This window comes from Dipodomys spectabilis, unplaced genomic scaffold (genome assembly GCF_019054845.1).
Source record: "Dipodomys spectabilis isolate Male_0828 unplaced genomic scaffold, ASM1905484v1 ptg000210l, whole genome shotgun sequence".
Classification (NCBI taxonomy): domain Eukaryota; kingdom Metazoa; phylum Chordata; class Mammalia; order Rodentia; family Heteromyidae; genus Dipodomys; species Dipodomys spectabilis.
Window position 1 is genome coordinate 4,832,254 of NW_024870887.1, and position 17,885 is coordinate 4,850,138.

Genomic DNA, 17,885 nt, shown 5'->3' on the forward strand with positions numbered 1-17,885 from the left:
GCACCTAAACCACTGTAATAGCTTCTATACATATAGAAATAACAGATTTGCTGTGTGTGTGTGTGTGTGTGTTTATTCTTTTTTTTCTTTTTTTCTTTTTTTTTTGCCAGTCCTGGGGCTTGAACTCAGAGCTTGAACACTGTCCCTGAGCTTCTTTTCTCAAGGTTAGCACTCTACCACTTGAGCCACAGCGCCACTTCAAACTTTTTCTATTTATATGGTACTGAGGAATTGAACCCAAGTACTCTACCACTAAGCTACATTCTCAGCCCTGCGTATATGTTCTTAGAGTATTGCTACTTAAAACAAAACTTCAGTCATTGATGTTGTGGTTCACACCAGTAATCCTAGCTATGTGAAAAGTAGAGCTCAGGAGGCTCAAAGGTTGAGATTACTCTGGGGGTAGCAGTTTACAAGACCCTGTTTTATCCAGTAAAAGCTAGGCAAAGTGTTCTTCCACTATCACCCATGCTATTCAGGAAAATCAAAAGGAAGATTTCAATCCAGGCTGACCTGCACATTAAAAAAACAGCTGAAAGCCGGGCGCTGGTGGCTCACGCCTGTAATCCTAGCTACTCAGGAGGCTGAGATCTGAGGATCGCGGTTCAAAGCCAGCCTGGGCAGGAAAGACCGTGAGACTCCTATCTCCAATAAACCATCAGAAAACCGGAAGTGGCGCTGTAGCTCAAGTGGTAGAGCGCTCGCCTTGAGCTGAAGAGCTGAGGGACAGCGCCCAGGCCCAGAGTTCAAGCCCCACGACCGACAAAAAAAAAAAACAGCTGAAACGGCTGGGAAGGTGGCTCAGTGGTAGAGTGCTTGCCTTGCAAGCCTCAGCACCAAATAAGCGGCAAAAGCCAAAAGTGGTACTGTGGCTCAAGTGGTAGAGCGCTAGCCTTGAGCTGAAGAGCTGAGGGACAGTGCCCAAGCCCAGAGTTCAGATCTACGACCGACCCCTTCCCCCCACCAAAAAAAAAAAACAGCTGAAGCAAAAAAGAACAGGAACATGGCTTCAAATGGTAGAATACCTACCTAGCAAATGTAAGTCTCTTAAGTTCAAATCCCAATTACATAAAAATAAAATTTCATTTATTTGGAGGAAAATGCCCTGTAATGCCAGTGTCACTGATATACAGTACTTTTCCTTATGATTTTTTTTCAGTTTAACAATTTCCTACATAGAGGTGTTTTGTTTGTTTTGTCGGTTGTGGGGCCTGAACTCAGCCTGAGCGCTGTCCCTCAGCTCTTCAGCTCAAGGTTAGCGCTTTACCACTTGAGCCACTGTGCCAATTCCAGCTTTTTCTGCTTTTGTGGTGCTGAGGAAACGAACCCAGGGCTTCATGCATGCAAGGTAAGCACTCTACCACTGAGCGACCTTCCCAGCCCTCCTGCATAGAGTTTAACCCAACTGTTGAAGACTGTATTACAGTGTTACAATTATAATGGATCACATAAATTCAAAAGCAAAGTAATGGTCAGTTTTTTATTTTTATTTTTTGGTAACTCAGCATCCTTGTGCCGCAGTCTCTTCAGTGCTAGTTACAGGAGCAGGCTGCCTTGGTTCTTTTTTTTTTTTGGAGGGGGGTCCAGTCGTGGGGCCTGAACTCTGGGCCTGGGCGCTGTCCCTCAGCTCTTCAGCTCAAGGCTAGTGCTCTACCACTTGAACCACAGTGCCACTTCCGGCTTTTTTCTTTTTGCTTAAAGTGGTGCTGAGGAATCGAACCCAGGGCCTCATGCATGCAAGGCAAGTGCTCTACCACTGAGCCACCTTCCCAGCCCCTGCCTTGGTTCTTTAGTCTAACAGGTCAGCTACAGTGAATTCTTTATACTTGAAGTTTGAAACTTTTTGACATTGTTTTTAATTTTGCATAGAACATCAGCAAAGAATTGATTTGTACATAGTGTTGAGACATCAAGTACTTCATCCTTTCATTGAAAAGCACTTAAAAGTTCCTGAAGTTACTTTTTTTTGGTGAAAGATACTAACAACAACTGAGGCTCTAGCTTCAATCCCCAATACTGAAGGGAAAGAATTAAAGGGGAGGGGAAGATACAAAGATGGGTAAGGGAATTAGAAGAAAAAATACATCAGGAAGAATGTTAAAGCTTAACATAATAGTCATACTTTGTAGCCAAACTTTGTTCAACAAAATGGTGTTATGATTAGAATAACAAAAACAGAGCCAGCCACCAGTGACTCACACTTGTAATCATAGCTACTCAAGAGGCTGAGATCTAAGGATTGCAGTTCAAAGCCATCCCAGGCAAGAAAGTTTGTGATTAACCAGCAAAAAGTCAGAAGTGGAGTTGTGGCTCAAGTGGCAAAGCCCCAGCCTTAACTGAAAAATGCTAAACAAGAACTTGAGCCTTGAGTTTAAGCCCCAGACTGGCACACATTAAGGGTGAGGGTTATGCTAGCTACGCAGGAGGCTGAGATCTGAGGATTGTGGTTCAAAGCCAGCCCAGTCAGGAAAGTCCATGAGACTCTTATCTCTAAACACCAGAAAACAAGTGGTGCTGTGGCACAGGAGGTAGAGCATTCACCTTGAGCTGAAGAGCTGAGGGACAGCACCCAGGCCCAGAGTTCAAGCCCCACGACCCACCAAAATAAAAGGGCGGGGGGTGGGAGGGGGAGGAATCGAAGAAAACAAAGGATCATCCAACTAACTTGGTGTTGTGAATTCCATGCTGAAATCAAGACCATTTCTGATAATGACAGAGTAGTGTCAATGGCCAAGGTTTTAGTCACTCACCCAAAATTGAGAGGTTTTTGCCTGAGGCTTCCCCTGTGCAGAGGTACAGTGTAGCGTACCTTAGTATACAAGTAAAAAAGCAGCTTTCAGTATATTTAGATACTCCCCAAGTTACAAAGTATTGACTTAAAAATTTCCAGCTTGACTACCTGAAGTCTTCTTTCTTTGTAAATACTGCCTCAGAGGTAGAGCTTTCTGAACTTTTAGTACTTTGGGGTACTGCCTAATCCATGAATTGTTTCTTTTCTCAAATAAACATCTAAATTAAGAGAGAAAAATGTTTATTTGAAGTATAAATGTGTTCAGAAGAAACATGCCTTTCAAAAATACTTAAACTAGTCAGATGCCAGTGGCACATTCCTGTGATCTTAGCTACTCAGCAGGCTGAAATCTAGAGAATCAAAGTTAAAAGCCAGCCAGGACAGAAAATTCTTTGAGACTCCATTTTCAAAATTAACTGCAAAAAGCCAGGCTGAGACTAGAGGTATGGCTAAGGTTAGAGCACTAGCTATAAGCAAGAAGTGAAAACTATAAGGGCCTAAGTTCAAACCCCAGTATTACCAAAACAAGAAGAAAAAAATTATTTTTACTAGAAGTATGGCTCAAGTGGTAGAGTGCCATCCATGATTGAAAAAAAGATCTAGAGACCTAAGTTTAAGCCCCAGTACTGGCATGCACAAAAAAATCGGGTATAGCCCACATGGTAAAGCAAAACAAGCAAACTTGAGGCCCTCCCTGAGGGCCTGAGTTCAAACTTAAATTTTGATAACAGAAAAAAAAAGCGTATTTTTTTAACTGAGGTATTTCTCCTCTTTTTTTCTTTCTTTTTTATTATTGTGAAAATACTGTACAGAGGGATTACAATTACATGGGCAGGTATTTCTCTTAAGAATTCGAAAAAACTGAAAAATATCTTAATTTTAGAATTGAGGTATGTTTCCTTGTCTCCATAGTAACCATAACTTTGGAACCAAAACAACTTTTGCTTTTTATATCATTATGTTAAAATGTTCAGAGTCAGGGTCACCAGTTGCTCATACCTGTAATCCTAGCTACTCAGGAAGATGAGCTCCAAGGACCATGCATGGTTCAAAGCCAGCCCAGGCAGGAAAGTCCATGAGACTCATCTCCAATAAATTACTTGCAAAAAGCCGGCAGTGGCACTGTGGCTCAAGTGGTAGAACACTAGCCTTGAACACAAAGGCTCAGGGACAGCACCCAGACCCAGAGTTCAAGCCCCCAGGATGGGCTTGAAAAATATGTGTTCAGAGAAGGAAGACAAGCTGAAATTGCTGTTGCTACCTGTCATCTATCTGTTGCTTATGAATCTATGCCTGAATCAAACCTGTACCTGAGAAGAAACATAAACCTCACTTTCCTCTACTCAACAGGCTGAGATCTGAGGATCGCAGTTCCAAGACAGTCCAGATAGGAAAAGTCCATGATACTCTTACCTCTAATAAAAACCACTAGAAAACCAGAAGTTGTGCTGTGGCTCAAGTGGTAAAGCGCTAGCATTGAGCTGAAGACCTAAGGGACAGCACCCAGGCCCAGAGGTCAAGCCCTACAACTGACAAAAAAAGTAATAGCGGCTCAGTGGTAGAGCGCTTGCCTTGCATGCATGAGGCCCTGGGTTCGATTCCTCAGCACCACATAAGCAAAAAGAAAAAAGCCGGAAGTGGCGCTGTGGCTCAAGTGGTAGAGCGCTCACCTTGAGCTGAAGAGCTGAGGGACAGCGTCCCGGCCCAGAGTTCAGGCCCCACAACTGGACCAAAAAAAAAAACAAACCAAAAAAAAGTAATAGCATACCTTGTAAAATAGACACTAGGCAATACAGAGATCCCTCACCTGTCACAGGAGTTACTTTCCAGAGACCCCCTGCGACAGGTGAAACTCAGTGAAGTAGCAGCATTATATAGTTGTACCTCATGAGAGGTGACTGTAAATTGGTTCCATAGAACTAGAGTTTTGTTAATCTTTTGTAATGTATCTTCAACAAAAATGAAAATATAACTTTTGGTCTCTTAAAATTGGATTTTGCCTATATAAGTGCCAGATAAATCCTTTGACTAGGTAGGAAACTAAAAGTTAAACTTTCCAGGTCTAGTGGCACATGCTTCAAGTCCAATGCAGATAAAGAAGAGTGGTGAATTTGAGGTCAACCTGTACTACATGCAAGTCAAAGATTATTTTCTCCAACTGTCACCTCTACATTGGTTAACATACATTATAAGTTTCTAATTTCTTACTATAATTAACATTTCTCACTCATGGATTCATTAAATGGCTTGCAAAAATAATCATAAATCTTTGCTGATTTCCCTTGGGGATATCTGTCAGCTTCGATGATTATAAAAATCCTACTTCTAACATTGGTGTTTTGTTGTTTATAGGATGGTTATCCCAAATGAATGTGGGAATAAGGGTAAGAAGAGGCTTGTCAGGGAGAGAGGAGAGGAAGAAGGGTAGAAACAGGCTGCCTGAGGCTTCTCAATTCATCACTTTTTTTGGGGGGGGGTCCGGTCATGGCGCCTGAACTCTGGGCCTGGGCGCTGTCCCTCAGCTCTTCAGCTCAAGGCTAGCGCTCTACCACTTGAGCCACAACACCACTTCCAGCTTTTTTCTTTTTGCTTATGTGGTGCTGAGGAATGGAACCCAGGGCCTCATGCATGCAAGGCAAGCGCTCTACCACTGAGCTACCTTCCCAGCCCTGGAATGTTTTGAACCTCTTCCTAGTATATCTCTTGAAAAAGAGCTTAAAACTTTAAATCAAGCTGCCCTTAACATACTCATTGTCACAGTTGCTGAAAAGGTTGCCATTTTATCAACACACTGACCCCCTTTACCATTCATGGATTAACATAACTTTGTCACTCTAGCTTAGTTTCCGAGAAAATGTGAAATTTCTGATAGAACTCATTAACGTGCTCACTCATTAAAATGTAATAGGATTGGGAAGATAACTCAGTGGTAGAGTGCTTGCCTTGCATGCATGAGGCTCTGGGTTCAATCCCTCATGACTACAAAAGCATAAAAAGCCGGAAGTGATGCTGTGGCTCAAGTGGTAGAGCGCTAGCCTTGAGCTGAAGAACTGAGAGACAGCGCCCAGGCCCAGAGTTTAGGCCCCACTACCGACTGTGCCCCCCAAAAAAAGAATAAGCTACTTGATATACCTCAGAAAATGTGTGAAGTCCAGGATCTCAGCATATATTGTTTAAACTCTATAATTTAAGAAGCTTTAGAAACATAAGTCTCTCAAAATAATTGCGTCAAGGCTTGATAGCCCATCATCTCCTCTCCCCCCCTTCCTCCCCCCCTCCCCTTGTGAGGCCTGAACTCTGGGCCTGGGCACTATCCTTCAGCTTTTCAGCTCAAGGCTAGCACTCTACCACTTGAGCCACAGTGCCACTTCTGGCTTTTTCTGTTTATGTGCTACTGAGGAATCAAACCCAGGGCCTAATGCATGCAAGGCAAGCACTACCACTGAGCCACCTCCCCAGCCCCAATAGCCCATCATCTTTAACTGGGATCTGGTTAACAGTGTAATTAAATTCAACTAGTTATCAAAGATATAGGTTAAATCTCTATGTACTGCAAATCTTAGTTTTCAATGGGAGACTAATCTTTTAGCAATTAAATTCCCTAAAACTCTGGGCATCTTTACTGACAAACACAAATTACAACCCATTCTACTTTTTTTGGGGGGGAGAGGGGTGTCCGTCGTGGGGCCTGAACTCTGGACCTGAGCTCTACCCCTCAGCTCTTCAGCTCAAGGCTAGTGCTTGAGCTGAAGCGCCACTTCTGGGCTTTTCTGCTTATGTGGTGCTGAGGAATCAAACCCAGGGCCTCATGCATGCAAGGCAAGCACTCTACCACTGAACCACCTCCCCAGCCTAATCCATTCTACTTTTAATACTGATTATTCCTTATTCAAATCCATTAAGGTGTTGAGTGTCCCTTCAAGACTTCGTTATATTTGGTTTAAAACCTAGTCTAGTTGAGTCTCAGTGTATCTGACTCAAACACAAGCTTGTTGGCAGCAATTTTTTCTTGTTCAAAGCTCATTAGCAGAGTACTTTTTTTCTTATTCATTGGTATATCTCCTTGAGTGTGAGCTTGCTGGCACACAGTAGACATGAAGCCTTGGGTTCCATTCCTCAGTACCACGTAAACAGAAAAAGCTGGAACTGGTGCTGTGGCCCAAGTGGTAGTGCTAGCCTTGAGCAAAAGAAGTTCAGGGACAGTGCCCAAAGACTGGGGGAAAAAAATAGACTGGTAGAGTTTTAGACACAACTCAAGTAGTAGACCACCTGCCTGGCAAGTACACCTGGTAGCACCCCACACACACCCCCGTTAATTAGTAGTAGGTTATACATTAGGGGAAAAAGTGGAGAAAACAAGATCATTTTGCATTTAGCAAGCCTTTATTATCAACTAACTCCCAGAAACCTGGGCCAAAACTAGAAGGGCGTAAAAAGGAGTTGCTAAGCTGGGAGTCACTGGCGCATGCGTGTAGTAGTCAGAGCTGCTCGGGAGGCTGAGATTCAAAGCCAGCTGGGCAGGAATCCTGGTCCGTGATCTCCGATTGGCCATTGAAAAGATGGCAGTGGCGCGGTGGCTCAGGTGGAAGAGCTGAGACCAAGTCTGGGCTGCTAACAGGGCGGTAGCTCACGGGGTGCCACACATTCACACCTTTTCGGTGCGTTCCTCCTCACACACGTGGGATAGTCCAGCACGGTTCGCCAGACTGCGCTGGACGGGAACGTAGGGACGCGGGCGCCTCCTCAGCGCCGCAGGCCCGCACCAACTGATCCGGAAGGAAGCTCCAGGTCTCGGCCCACACACGCGGAGAACATCCGCCGGAAAGGTCCGGCGCGGGGGTAGCGGGAGCGGTGCCCGGGCGCTGCCGCGCGCACCGGCCGCGGGATAACGGCAGAAAGCAGCCGGCGCTGGGCTCCGCGAGGGCGAGGCCGCTGTGGGGGCGGGGCGCGGGCGTCCGTCACGCCCCCTCCGGCCGTTCTTGCATTCTGATTGGCTCTGGTGGCCGCGCGCTCCCGGACCGCGGGCGTCTAGCGGTCTGCGGAGTTGGTGCTGCAGCCGTCGAGCGAGCGAGCTGCGCACCGCCGTGTGAAGCCGGGAACTGAGGCCGCCGCCGCTGCTGGGCCGCTCGCTCTTCTCGGGTCTCCGCAGGTACTTTCGCTCCGCACCCCCGAGGTCGGTCGGACCCGCAGGCGAGTCTCCAGTTCCTGTGGTGCCCGGACCCGGCGTTTGGCTTCCTCTCGGGGCCGCCGCCGCCCCTCCACCTGTGAATCCTGCGGGCGCCTTCGTGGCCTTGGCCGGGGGCCCAGAAGGGGGGCCTGAGGGGAGGTCGGGCGGCCTCTGGGACAGAGGAGGTCTGGGGAGGTCTTCTGCATGAGCCCGCCATTCATCCATCATTCATGCATCCCCCCCCCCCATCTGCTCCGTAGTGCTGAGGAGGGCTGCTGCTGCTTGGCCCTCCGTTGGTCACCTGCCCGCCTCGCCTCACTCTTACTTTGTTCCCCCCGTGGGGCTTGAACTCAGGGCCGGGGCACTGTCTCTGAGCTGCTTTTTGCTCAAGGCTAGCACGCTACCACTTGAGCCACAGCGCCACTTCTGGCTTTCTCTGTGTACGTGGTGCTGAGGACTCGAACCCAGGGCTTCAGGCATGCTAGGCAAGCGCTCCACCACTGAGCCACCTTCCCAGCCCCACCTCACATTTTAAAAAGAAAATTTAATTCAACATTGAAAGACGGAATATGCCGTGTTAAAACTGATCGTGTATCACCTATAGATTCCGTTCTCTAGCGTAAGCACGTTTTAAAAATGCTAGGTGCCGGCCACCGGCGGCGCACACCTGTACTCGTAGCTACTTCGGAGGCTGAGATCTGAGGACCGCCATTCAAAGCCAGCCCGGGCAGGACCGTCCCTGAGACATCTCCAATTAACCACCTGAAAACCGGAAGTGGCGCTTTGGCTCAAGCGGCAGAGCGCTGGCTTTGAGCTGAAGAGCTGAGGGATAGCGCCCATGCCCAGAGTTCAAGCGCTACAACAGACCCAAAAAATTTGTGTTGCTCCCAACACAAATTAAACAGTGCCATATTCTTGACTTTTGTACCCCTTGAATGACACCATCTTCCTGTAAAAAAGAGGATTCAAGAACATGCTGCTGCCAGGTGCTAGTGATTGCACACCTGTCAGCCCAGCCACTGGTGAGACTCAGTGTAAAAGGAGACCTCATCTCAGTCACTAGCTGGATGTGCTGTGGTGCTTCCGCCCGCCATCTTAGCTAGGTGGAAAATGGGAATAGGTGGAGGCTGGTGGGCGTACATTCCAGACACTTTTTGAAAATGACTAAAAAGAGCTCAAATGGTCAAGGGCAAGTGTGAGACCTTGAGTTCAAACTCCAGTACTGCCAAGAGAGACACAGACAGTAGCTGGAGTTTTTCCACACCCAATGCTATAATTGTTTTCAATAAATGCTTGTTGAATAAGATAATTTTGTACCAAGGGATTTTCCAGTACAATTTAGGATTTTTTGTGAGAGATTTTGCATTTTTTAATTCTTAATATCAATAATTAAGCTCTGATACTAATTTGCTTTGTCTTAATACTTTTTGTTTGGTCCAGTAGTACTGGGGCTTGGACTGAGGGCCTCTGTGTTCTCACTTGGCTTTTTCACACTACCACCTGAGCCACACCTCCACTTCCAACTTTTTGCAGCTTTATTGGAAATATGTCTCACTGACTTTTGCTAGGCTAGCTTTGAAAAGAAGCAGTCCTCAGATCTCTGACTCCTGAGTAGTGCCTGTCAGTAAAACCACAAATTGTAAGAATCATAATGAGATTATATCAGTTCCTGCAGAATAAAAGCCAGGAGAAGTAGGGGAGGAGGGTTAGCTCACACTTGTAATCTCAATATTTGGGAGGCTGAAGCATAAGAATCACAAGTTCATGCCTAGTGTGGACTACAAAGTGAGATTCAAAAACCCAAATTAACCAAAACTTTACCTGGAATAATAAAGAACATAATAAGCCGGGCATCGGTGGTGCACACCTGTAATCTAGCTAATCAGGAGGCTGAGATCTGAGGGTCTTGGTTCAAAGCCAGCCCAGGCAAGAAAGTCCATGCGACTCTTAGCTCCAATTAAACACCAGAAAACTGGAAGTAGTGCTGTGGCTCAACTGGTAGAGTGCTAGCCTTGAGCTGATAGAGCTCAGGAACAGCGCCCAGGCCCAGAGTTCAAGCCCCACGACCAACCAAAAAAAGTAAACAACTTAAATTTTTGGTTTTGAGTTCCAAAGTAGTCAAAACAAAATGGTATAATATACATGTATATACATATATGTGTGTGGTATCTTATTATTTGGGAAGAACAAAGTTTTTCCTGGTAGTGAATTCTAAAAGCAATTTCTATTGTGAATCACTGTCACAAATAACATTTTTAAAATAATTTTAATGGTTATTTTTCCTTTTATGTTTATGTGATACAAAGGAATTGAACCCAGGGCCTCATGCATGCTAGGCAAGCACTCTACCACTAAGCCACATTTCCTGACTCCAAATATCACTTTTAATCACAAGACCAGTAACTATATCTGGAAGTATCATCCAATTTCTTTTTATACAGAAATTAATGAGTGTGATAAATAATTGTCTGTTTTATTTTTGCAGGAATCTTGGAAAACCAGAATGAGGCACAATCAGATGTGTTGTGAGACGCCACCTACTGTCACTGTTCATGTAAAATCAGGACCAAATAGAGTGCATCAGTCTAGAAAACCCATTAATCTAAAGCGTCCTATTTTTAAAGATAGTTGGCAAGCATCTGAAAAAAATACACATAATAACAACAAATCTAAATGCCCCAAAGGACCTTGTTTAGTAATACAGCGTCAGGAAATGACTGCTTTCTTTAAATTGTTTGGTAGGTTTTAAACCTTAACTCATTTAGTAGTGTCATATAAAGTACATACAAACTAGAATGTAAACATCTATTTTTTTTTTTTTTTTTTTTTTTTCTTTTTCAGGTAAGGGGTAGGTTTATTCAGTGGACCTGCTGGGACCAGGCAAGGTTGGCACTCCACGTGGCTGGGAAAGAGAGAGGAAAGAGCTAGAGCAGAGAGAGAGAGCAGACAGAGCTAGAAAAGAAGAGCAAGAGCAAGAGCTAGAAACGAACAGAGAGAGAAAAAGAGAGAGTGTAAACATCTATTTTATCATTACCAAAATGGTCAAAGATTATGGTATTTCCTGTGCCAAAATTTCCCACCTCTAAGAAAATTTATTTATAGACTTGTTTTTTTTTTGTTTGTTTGTTTTTTTGGTTTTTTTTTGGGGTCCGGTAGTGGGGCCTGAACTCTGAGCCTGGGCGCTGTCCCTCAGCTCTTCAGCTCAAGGCTAGCACTCTACCACTTGAGCCACAGCGCCACTTCCGGCTTTTTTCATTTTGCTTATGTGGTGCTAAGGAATCGAACCCAGGGCCTCAAGCATGCAAGGCATGCGCTCTACCACTGAGCCACCTTCCCAGCCCCTATAGACTTGTTTTTATACTGAATGTTTATTTTACTTGTTTTATGGATTACAAATTCAGACTCAGCTAGCTTCTATCAAGTATAGATCTGAGCAATCCAGGAATTTAGGTTAATAGCATGAGATTGGTGTGTGGATGTGTGAGAGAGAAAGAGCGAGAGTGCTGTGTGTGTGTGTGTGTGTGTGTGTGTTTGCGCGCGCGCGCGCGCGCGCACGTGCACGCGCTGGAGCTTAAACTCAGGGCCTGGCCACTGTCTATGAGCTTCTTTGCTCAAGGCTAGCACTCTACCAATTGAACCACTGCTCTACTTCTGGCTTTTTTGGTAGTTAATTGGAGATAAGTATGTCATGGACTTTCCCTGCCTGGGCTGGCTTCAAACTGTGATTCTCAGATATTAGCTTCCTTAGTAGCTAGTATTAGAGGTGTGAGCCACAATTTTTTTTGTTTTTTGTCTTTAGTTTTGACCTAAACTGAAACTACATACAGACTCAGGTGAGGGGCCAGCCAATCTGATTAGTCCTGACAAGTTTCCCAGGACTTTTCATGACTAAAACCAAGCAAACTGGAAATGTTGGTTAACCAAGAAAAGTTTCAATATATCTTGGAATTATTGCTAAAAATTAACAATATTTTTATCATTGCAGAATTTGTTCAGATAATGAATCAGTTCTACTTTATTAATAATTAGGCAGCTAGAAATTTCTCACACTACTGCATCTACTGTCTACTAATGAAGAAGGAAAAGGGATTTTTATTTGGAGATTGATAGCATGGTAGAAAGATTAGGATAAGGAGTGGTAAACATGGGTTCTAAAACCTGTGGGAATAAGTCAAATCTACAAAACACCATAATCTGGTAGGTGCAGATAATAGGCCTCTTATGAGGAAAGCCAGAGCATTGAAGGAAATTGGGTAAATAAAAGCATAGTGATCTGGGTGCTGGTGGCTCACACCTGTAATCCTAGCTCCTCAGGAGGCTGAGATCTGAGGATCATGGTCCAAAAACTCTTACCTCCAATTAACCACCAGAAAACTGGAAGTGGTACTGTGGCTCAAGTGATAGAGCACTAGCCTTGAGCTGAAAAACTGAGGGACAGTGCACAGGTGCACAGTTCAAGCCCCATGACTGACAAAAAAAAAAATAGAATGAAGACTGGAAGTCTGGCTTAGGTATAGTGGGATGTGTTGAATGATAGCTAGAGTTTCCAAATTCAATTCCTACTACTGCTAAAGTGAAAGAACAAAATTATTACTCACAAACCTTGTTAGTACCTATAACTGTTGGTTTATCTGTCTCTACTATGTTAGGTAATTTGAGAAATAAAAATAGAATTAGTAAGTTAATTTTCAAGAAACAATATTCTCTTGAAACATTCTAGTTACTTCATTACATTGATAATACTTGCAAAACATAGAAATGAGTTGATGTGGCTGGGCGCTGGTTGCTCACACCTGTAATCTTAGCTATTCAGGAGGCTGAGATCTGATGATCGTGGTTCAAAACCAGCAAGGGCAGGAAAGTCCATGAGACTCTTATCTCCAATAAACCACTAGAAAACAGGAAGTGGCGCTGTGGCTCAAGCAGTAGGGTGCTCGCCTTGAGCTGAAGAGCGCAGAGACAGTGCCCAAGCCCAGACTTCAAGCCCCATGACTGACCAAAAAAAAAAAAAAAAGAAGAGTTGATGTATTTATTTGCTTTTTCTTACTTAGAATTAAGGTTGGGGAAGTGGTGCTGTAGCTCAAGTGGTAGAGCGCTTGCCTTGAGCTGAAGAGCTGAGGGACAGTGCTCAGGCCCAGAGTTCAAGCCCTACGACCCACCAAAAAAAAAAAAAAGAAAAGAAAAAGAATTAAGGTTGGAAATTGATTTTCCTAGATTCTGATAATTACCAATATGTGTTGAGATTATATATATAGATATTAGAATTTTTAATTAAAGTGTTTTTTACATTTTTTGGATATTAACATTTTTGTTAATTCTTTTATCCTAATACTCAATTTTCCCAAAATTGAATGTTCTAAATAGCTAGTGAATCTTTCACCTTTTTATATTGCCTTTTTCATAGGTACTTAGACAGTAGATAAATGGAATTACAGATATATAGAAGATAGAATCTAAAGCTAAACGTACTCTGGAACCTAAAAGGAGAAAGGAATAGAAAAAAAGTAAAACATATTTAGAATAGTACTCATTAAGCCATTTTTTAAACAATTACCTTTTATCCACCTGTTTTTATCCCCCTCATTTCCACCTGTTAAGAGAGATTTTGAAAAGAAGTGAAGAGCTAGAGTTACCCAACATGCTAGTGGATATTCAATAAAATACTGTTCTCTAAAACTGAGCTATACATAGTGAATATAGCAAATCAGAAGATGAAGGATAAGATAGTTTTTTTTTTTTTTTTTGGTGGAGCCTGGTTGTAGGCCTGAACTCTGGGCCTGGGCGCTGTCCCTCAGCTCTTCAGCTCAAGGCTAGCGCTTTACCACTTGAGCCACAGCGCCACTTCCAGCTTTTTTTTTTCTGCTTATGTGGTGCTGAGGAATCGAACCCAGGGCCTCACGCATGCAAGGCAAGTGCTCTACCACTGAGCCACCTTCCCAGCCCCAAGATAGTCTTTTGTACAGTGTTTGCAATGATTTTTTTAATCCTGAAAACCATATCTTAGTCCAGGTATTTTTGTGTGATTTCTAAACATTTAAATTCTTCAAAAGGAAAAATAAAAAAAAAACACAACTAATAGCTATCTTTTGTTGTAGATGATGATCTAATTCAAGATTTCTTGTGGATGGACTGCTGCTGTAAAATTGCAGACAAGGTAAAGTTGATAACAGTATAATCATTAATTATTTTTGTTAACACTATTAGTCCATCAGAACTTTAATGAGACTACTAGAGTTTCCTATATTAATTAAAGCTAAGTAAACAGGTAGCCTGTATTGCTCTTACAAGGCATACACATTAAATTTTGGAATTAGTATGTACCATAGATTCAGTAAATATTGTTGATTAGATATGAGTGTATTTGCTTGAAAGCAAGAACCAATAGACTCAATACTTTCTTTTTGAGACAAATTCTTGCCATGTAGCCCAGAAGTCCTTCTGCCTTTTGAATACTGAGGTTATACACACACATACCATCACACTTGGCTAGCCTCAATATATTAATTAGAATACCCTCCTTTTATCAGGCTATGTAGAAAATAGATTCTGAGATTCCTCCCACTAAGGCAGTCTCTTACTGCCTTATTTTATTTTATTTTATTTTATTTTTTATTTTTTGTCGGTTGTGGGGCTTGAACTCTGGGCCTGGGCGCTGTCCCTCAGCTCTTCAGCTCAAGGCGAGCGCTCTACCACTTGAGCTACAGCGCCACTTCCGGTTTTCTGGTGGTTTATTGGAGATAGGAGTCTCACAGTCTCTCCTGCCTGGGCTGGCTTTGAACCGCGATCATCAGATCTCAGCCTCCTGAGTAGCTAGGATTACAGGCGTGAGCCACCAGTGCCCGGCTTACTGCCTTATTTTAATATTTTTAAGTAACTCAGAATAAATCCCAATAATATTGTAGGGTAAATTTAGCTTAATTTAGGAATTAATGTTACATAAAATATGTAACTTCTTAAGACCAGTGATGTTTCTATATTTTAGTTGACACAAATTTCAATATTTGTTTTTGTGATTTTTTTTAGTTAGTTGAATAGTTACTATTTCACTTTTGTAAATATCATTTTAGGTTAGGTTGTGATCTAGAAAGTTACACATAACTTCATATCACACTTAAAATGTGCAAACCAACAGAGAAGGGAATGTGTAGAAGCTTATTATTAAATACTCATTAAGTTAGTATTGAACATTTTTATTTCACAATTAATGACAAAGATAAGGGAACTGTACCTTCTTCCTGTAATCCTAGCTACTTGGAAAGATTACAGTTTGTGACTGGTCTGGACAAAAAAAAAAAATAATGAAGCCGGCACTGGTGGCTCACACCTGTAATCCTAGCTACTCAGGAAGCTGAGATCTGAGGATAGTGGTTCAAAGCCAGGTCTGGCAGGAATTCCATAAGACTTATCTCCGGTAAACCACTAGAAAACCGGAAGTGGCACTGTAGCTCAAGTGGTAGAGTGCTCGCCTTGAGCTAAAGAGCTGAGGGACAGCACTCAGGCCCACAATTCAAGCCCCACAACTGACAAAAAAAAAATCATGAGATCCCTATGTCACCCAATAATGAGCCTAGGTGTCATGGGCATGATTGATATCACAGCTGAGTGGGAAGAATAAATAGGATCAAGGTACAAACGAAGACCTTATTCAAACAACAACCAGGCTGGGCGTGGTGGATCATGCCTGTAATCCTAGCTACGCAGGAGGCTGGCATCTGAGGATACTGGTTCAAGGCTAGCCTGTGCAGGAAATACTGTGCAACTCTTATCTCCAATAATCCACCAGAAAACTGGAAGTGGCCCTGTGGCTCAAGTGGTAGAGCACCAACCTTGAGCTAAAGAGCTGAGGGACAGTGCCCAGGACCAGAGTTCAAGCCCCACAACTAACAAAAGAAAAAAAAAAAAAACCAAAACAAATGCAAGTCAAGATCATGCCTGTAATCCTAGCTACTCAGGAGGCTGAGATCTGAGGATGGTGGTTCAAAGCCAGCTCAGGCAGGAAAGTTCACAAGACTCTTATCTCTAATAAACCACTAGAAAACCTGAAGTGGTGCTGTGGCTCAAGTGGTAGAGTGCTCGCCTTGAGCTGAAGAGCTGAGGGACAGCACTCAGGCCCAGAGTTCAAGCCCCACAACTGACAAAAAAAAATTTTTTTAACATGCATAATTTTAAGATAAAGACATTCCAAGTGCCTGTTACCTAGCTTGCTACAAAAATCAACTCATGGCAATTATTTCTTTTAACTCCCTACACCAATAGTCTGGGTTATTTGAGGCAAATTGCAGACATCCTAACATCTACAAATATCTTGTAATGTGTCTCTAAAATAAAAATTATATTATTGAAAGAAATCATGTCACCAACACTTGTTTATTTTTTGTACATTTTTTATTGTAAACAAACACTTTTTAAAGTTAGCAGTAATGCTTTAATATCACATAACCATTTTGTGGAGTTGAGCTATTTTAAAACTTTACAATTTTAAGTGCACTAAAGTTTTTAAACAGCAGAGGGCAGTGTTTGAAAAGTAACTAAGAGTACTGTACTGTCAACACTATTTCAAGAACTCTTGAGCTGGGTGTTGGTAGCTCAAGCCTGTAATCCTAGAGACCTGAGGATCACGGTTCAAAACCAGCCCAGGCAGGAAAATTGGTGAGACTCTTATCTCCAGTTAACCACCAGAAAACTGGAAGTGGCGCTGTGGTTCAAGTGGTAGAGCACTTGCCTTGAGCTGAAGAGCTCAGGGACAGCACCCAGGCCCAGAGTTCAAGCCCCACAACTGACAAAAAAAAAAAAAAAAGAGGGGCTGGGAAGGTGGCTCAGTGGTAGAGCGTTTGCCTTGCATAAATAAGGCCCTGGGTTCGATTCCTCAGCACCACATAAGCAAAAAAAGAAAAAAGCCAGAAGTAGCTCTGTGGCTCAAGTGGTAGAGGGCTAGCCTTGAGCTGAAGAGCTGATGGACAGTGCCCAGGCCCAGAGTTCAGGCCCCGCGACCGGACCCAAAATAAAATAAATAAATAAATAAAAAATAAAGAATCCTTTACCTGAAGTTAACAGGAAAACTAGGAATTACTCTACTCACCAATCTTTTGACTGTAGGATGAGTAAATATTTTGAGAGAACAAAATAGTACATTAATTTTTTTTAACTTGCTTCTAATCTGAATAGTCACATCTTGGTATGTGTCCTCAGGCCAAAAAATACATTTAAAATTATTTTTCTACAAAAATTGAGCCATATAGCCGGGTGCTGGTGGCTCACGCCTGTAATCCTAGCTACTCAGGAGGCTGAGATCTGAGGATCATGGTTCAAAGCCAGCCCGGGCAGGAGAGACCGTGAGACTCCTATCTCCAATAAACCACCAGAAAACCGGAAGTGGCGCTGTAGCTCAAGTGGTAGAGCGCTCGCCTTGAGCTGAAGAGCTGAGGGACAGCACCCAGGCCCAGAGTTCAAGCCCCACGACCGACAAAAAAAAAAAAAAAATTGAGCCATATGATTCTAATTTTTGAGGCCATTTATCCACAATTTTTTTGGGGGGGTCCAGTTGTGGGGCTTATACTCTAGGCCTGGGTGCTGTCCCTCAGCCCTTCAGCTTAAGGCTAGCATTCTACCACTTGAGCCACAGCACCACATCTGGCTTTTTTCTTTTTGCTTGTGTGGTGCTGAGGAATCAAACCCAGGGCCTCATGCATGCAAGACAAGCGCTCTACCACTGAGCCACCTTCCCAGCCCTTTTGAGGCCACTTAGAGAAGTCACTCTGTGTGTGTGTGTGTGTGTGTGTGTGTGTGTGTGTGTGTGTGTGTGTGTGTTTCTGTCTGTTTATGTGTATTTTAGTCTTAGGGCTTGAATTCAGGTCTTGGACACTGTCCCTGAGCTTCTTTTTTGCTCAAGGTTAAGTGCTCTGCCAGTTGAGCCATGCCTCCACTTTC

General features: G+C 43.3%; 1 protein-coding gene across 2 annotated transcripts in view; it reads left to right on the forward strand.

Annotated features, from left to right (window-relative positions):
- Window positions 1-10,443: 10,443 nt before the first annotated feature.
- Window positions 10,444-17,885, forward strand: part of Spdya (speedy/RINGO cell cycle regulator family member A) — a 42,414-nt gene continuing 34,972 nt past the window's right edge. Inside the window, exons 1-2 of one of the 2 annotated variants that reach the window (XM_042696713.1) lie at window positions 10,444-10,696; window positions 14,054-14,112. In XM_042696713.1, coding sequence (XP_042552647.1) covers window positions 10,462-10,696; window positions 14,054-14,112 — 294 coding nt within the window. In that variant the 5' untranslated portion in view covers window positions 10,444-10,461. The remainder of the gene's footprint in view (window positions 10,697-14,053; window positions 14,113-17,885) is intronic. The other variant, XR_006150163.1, reaches the window with a different exon arrangement.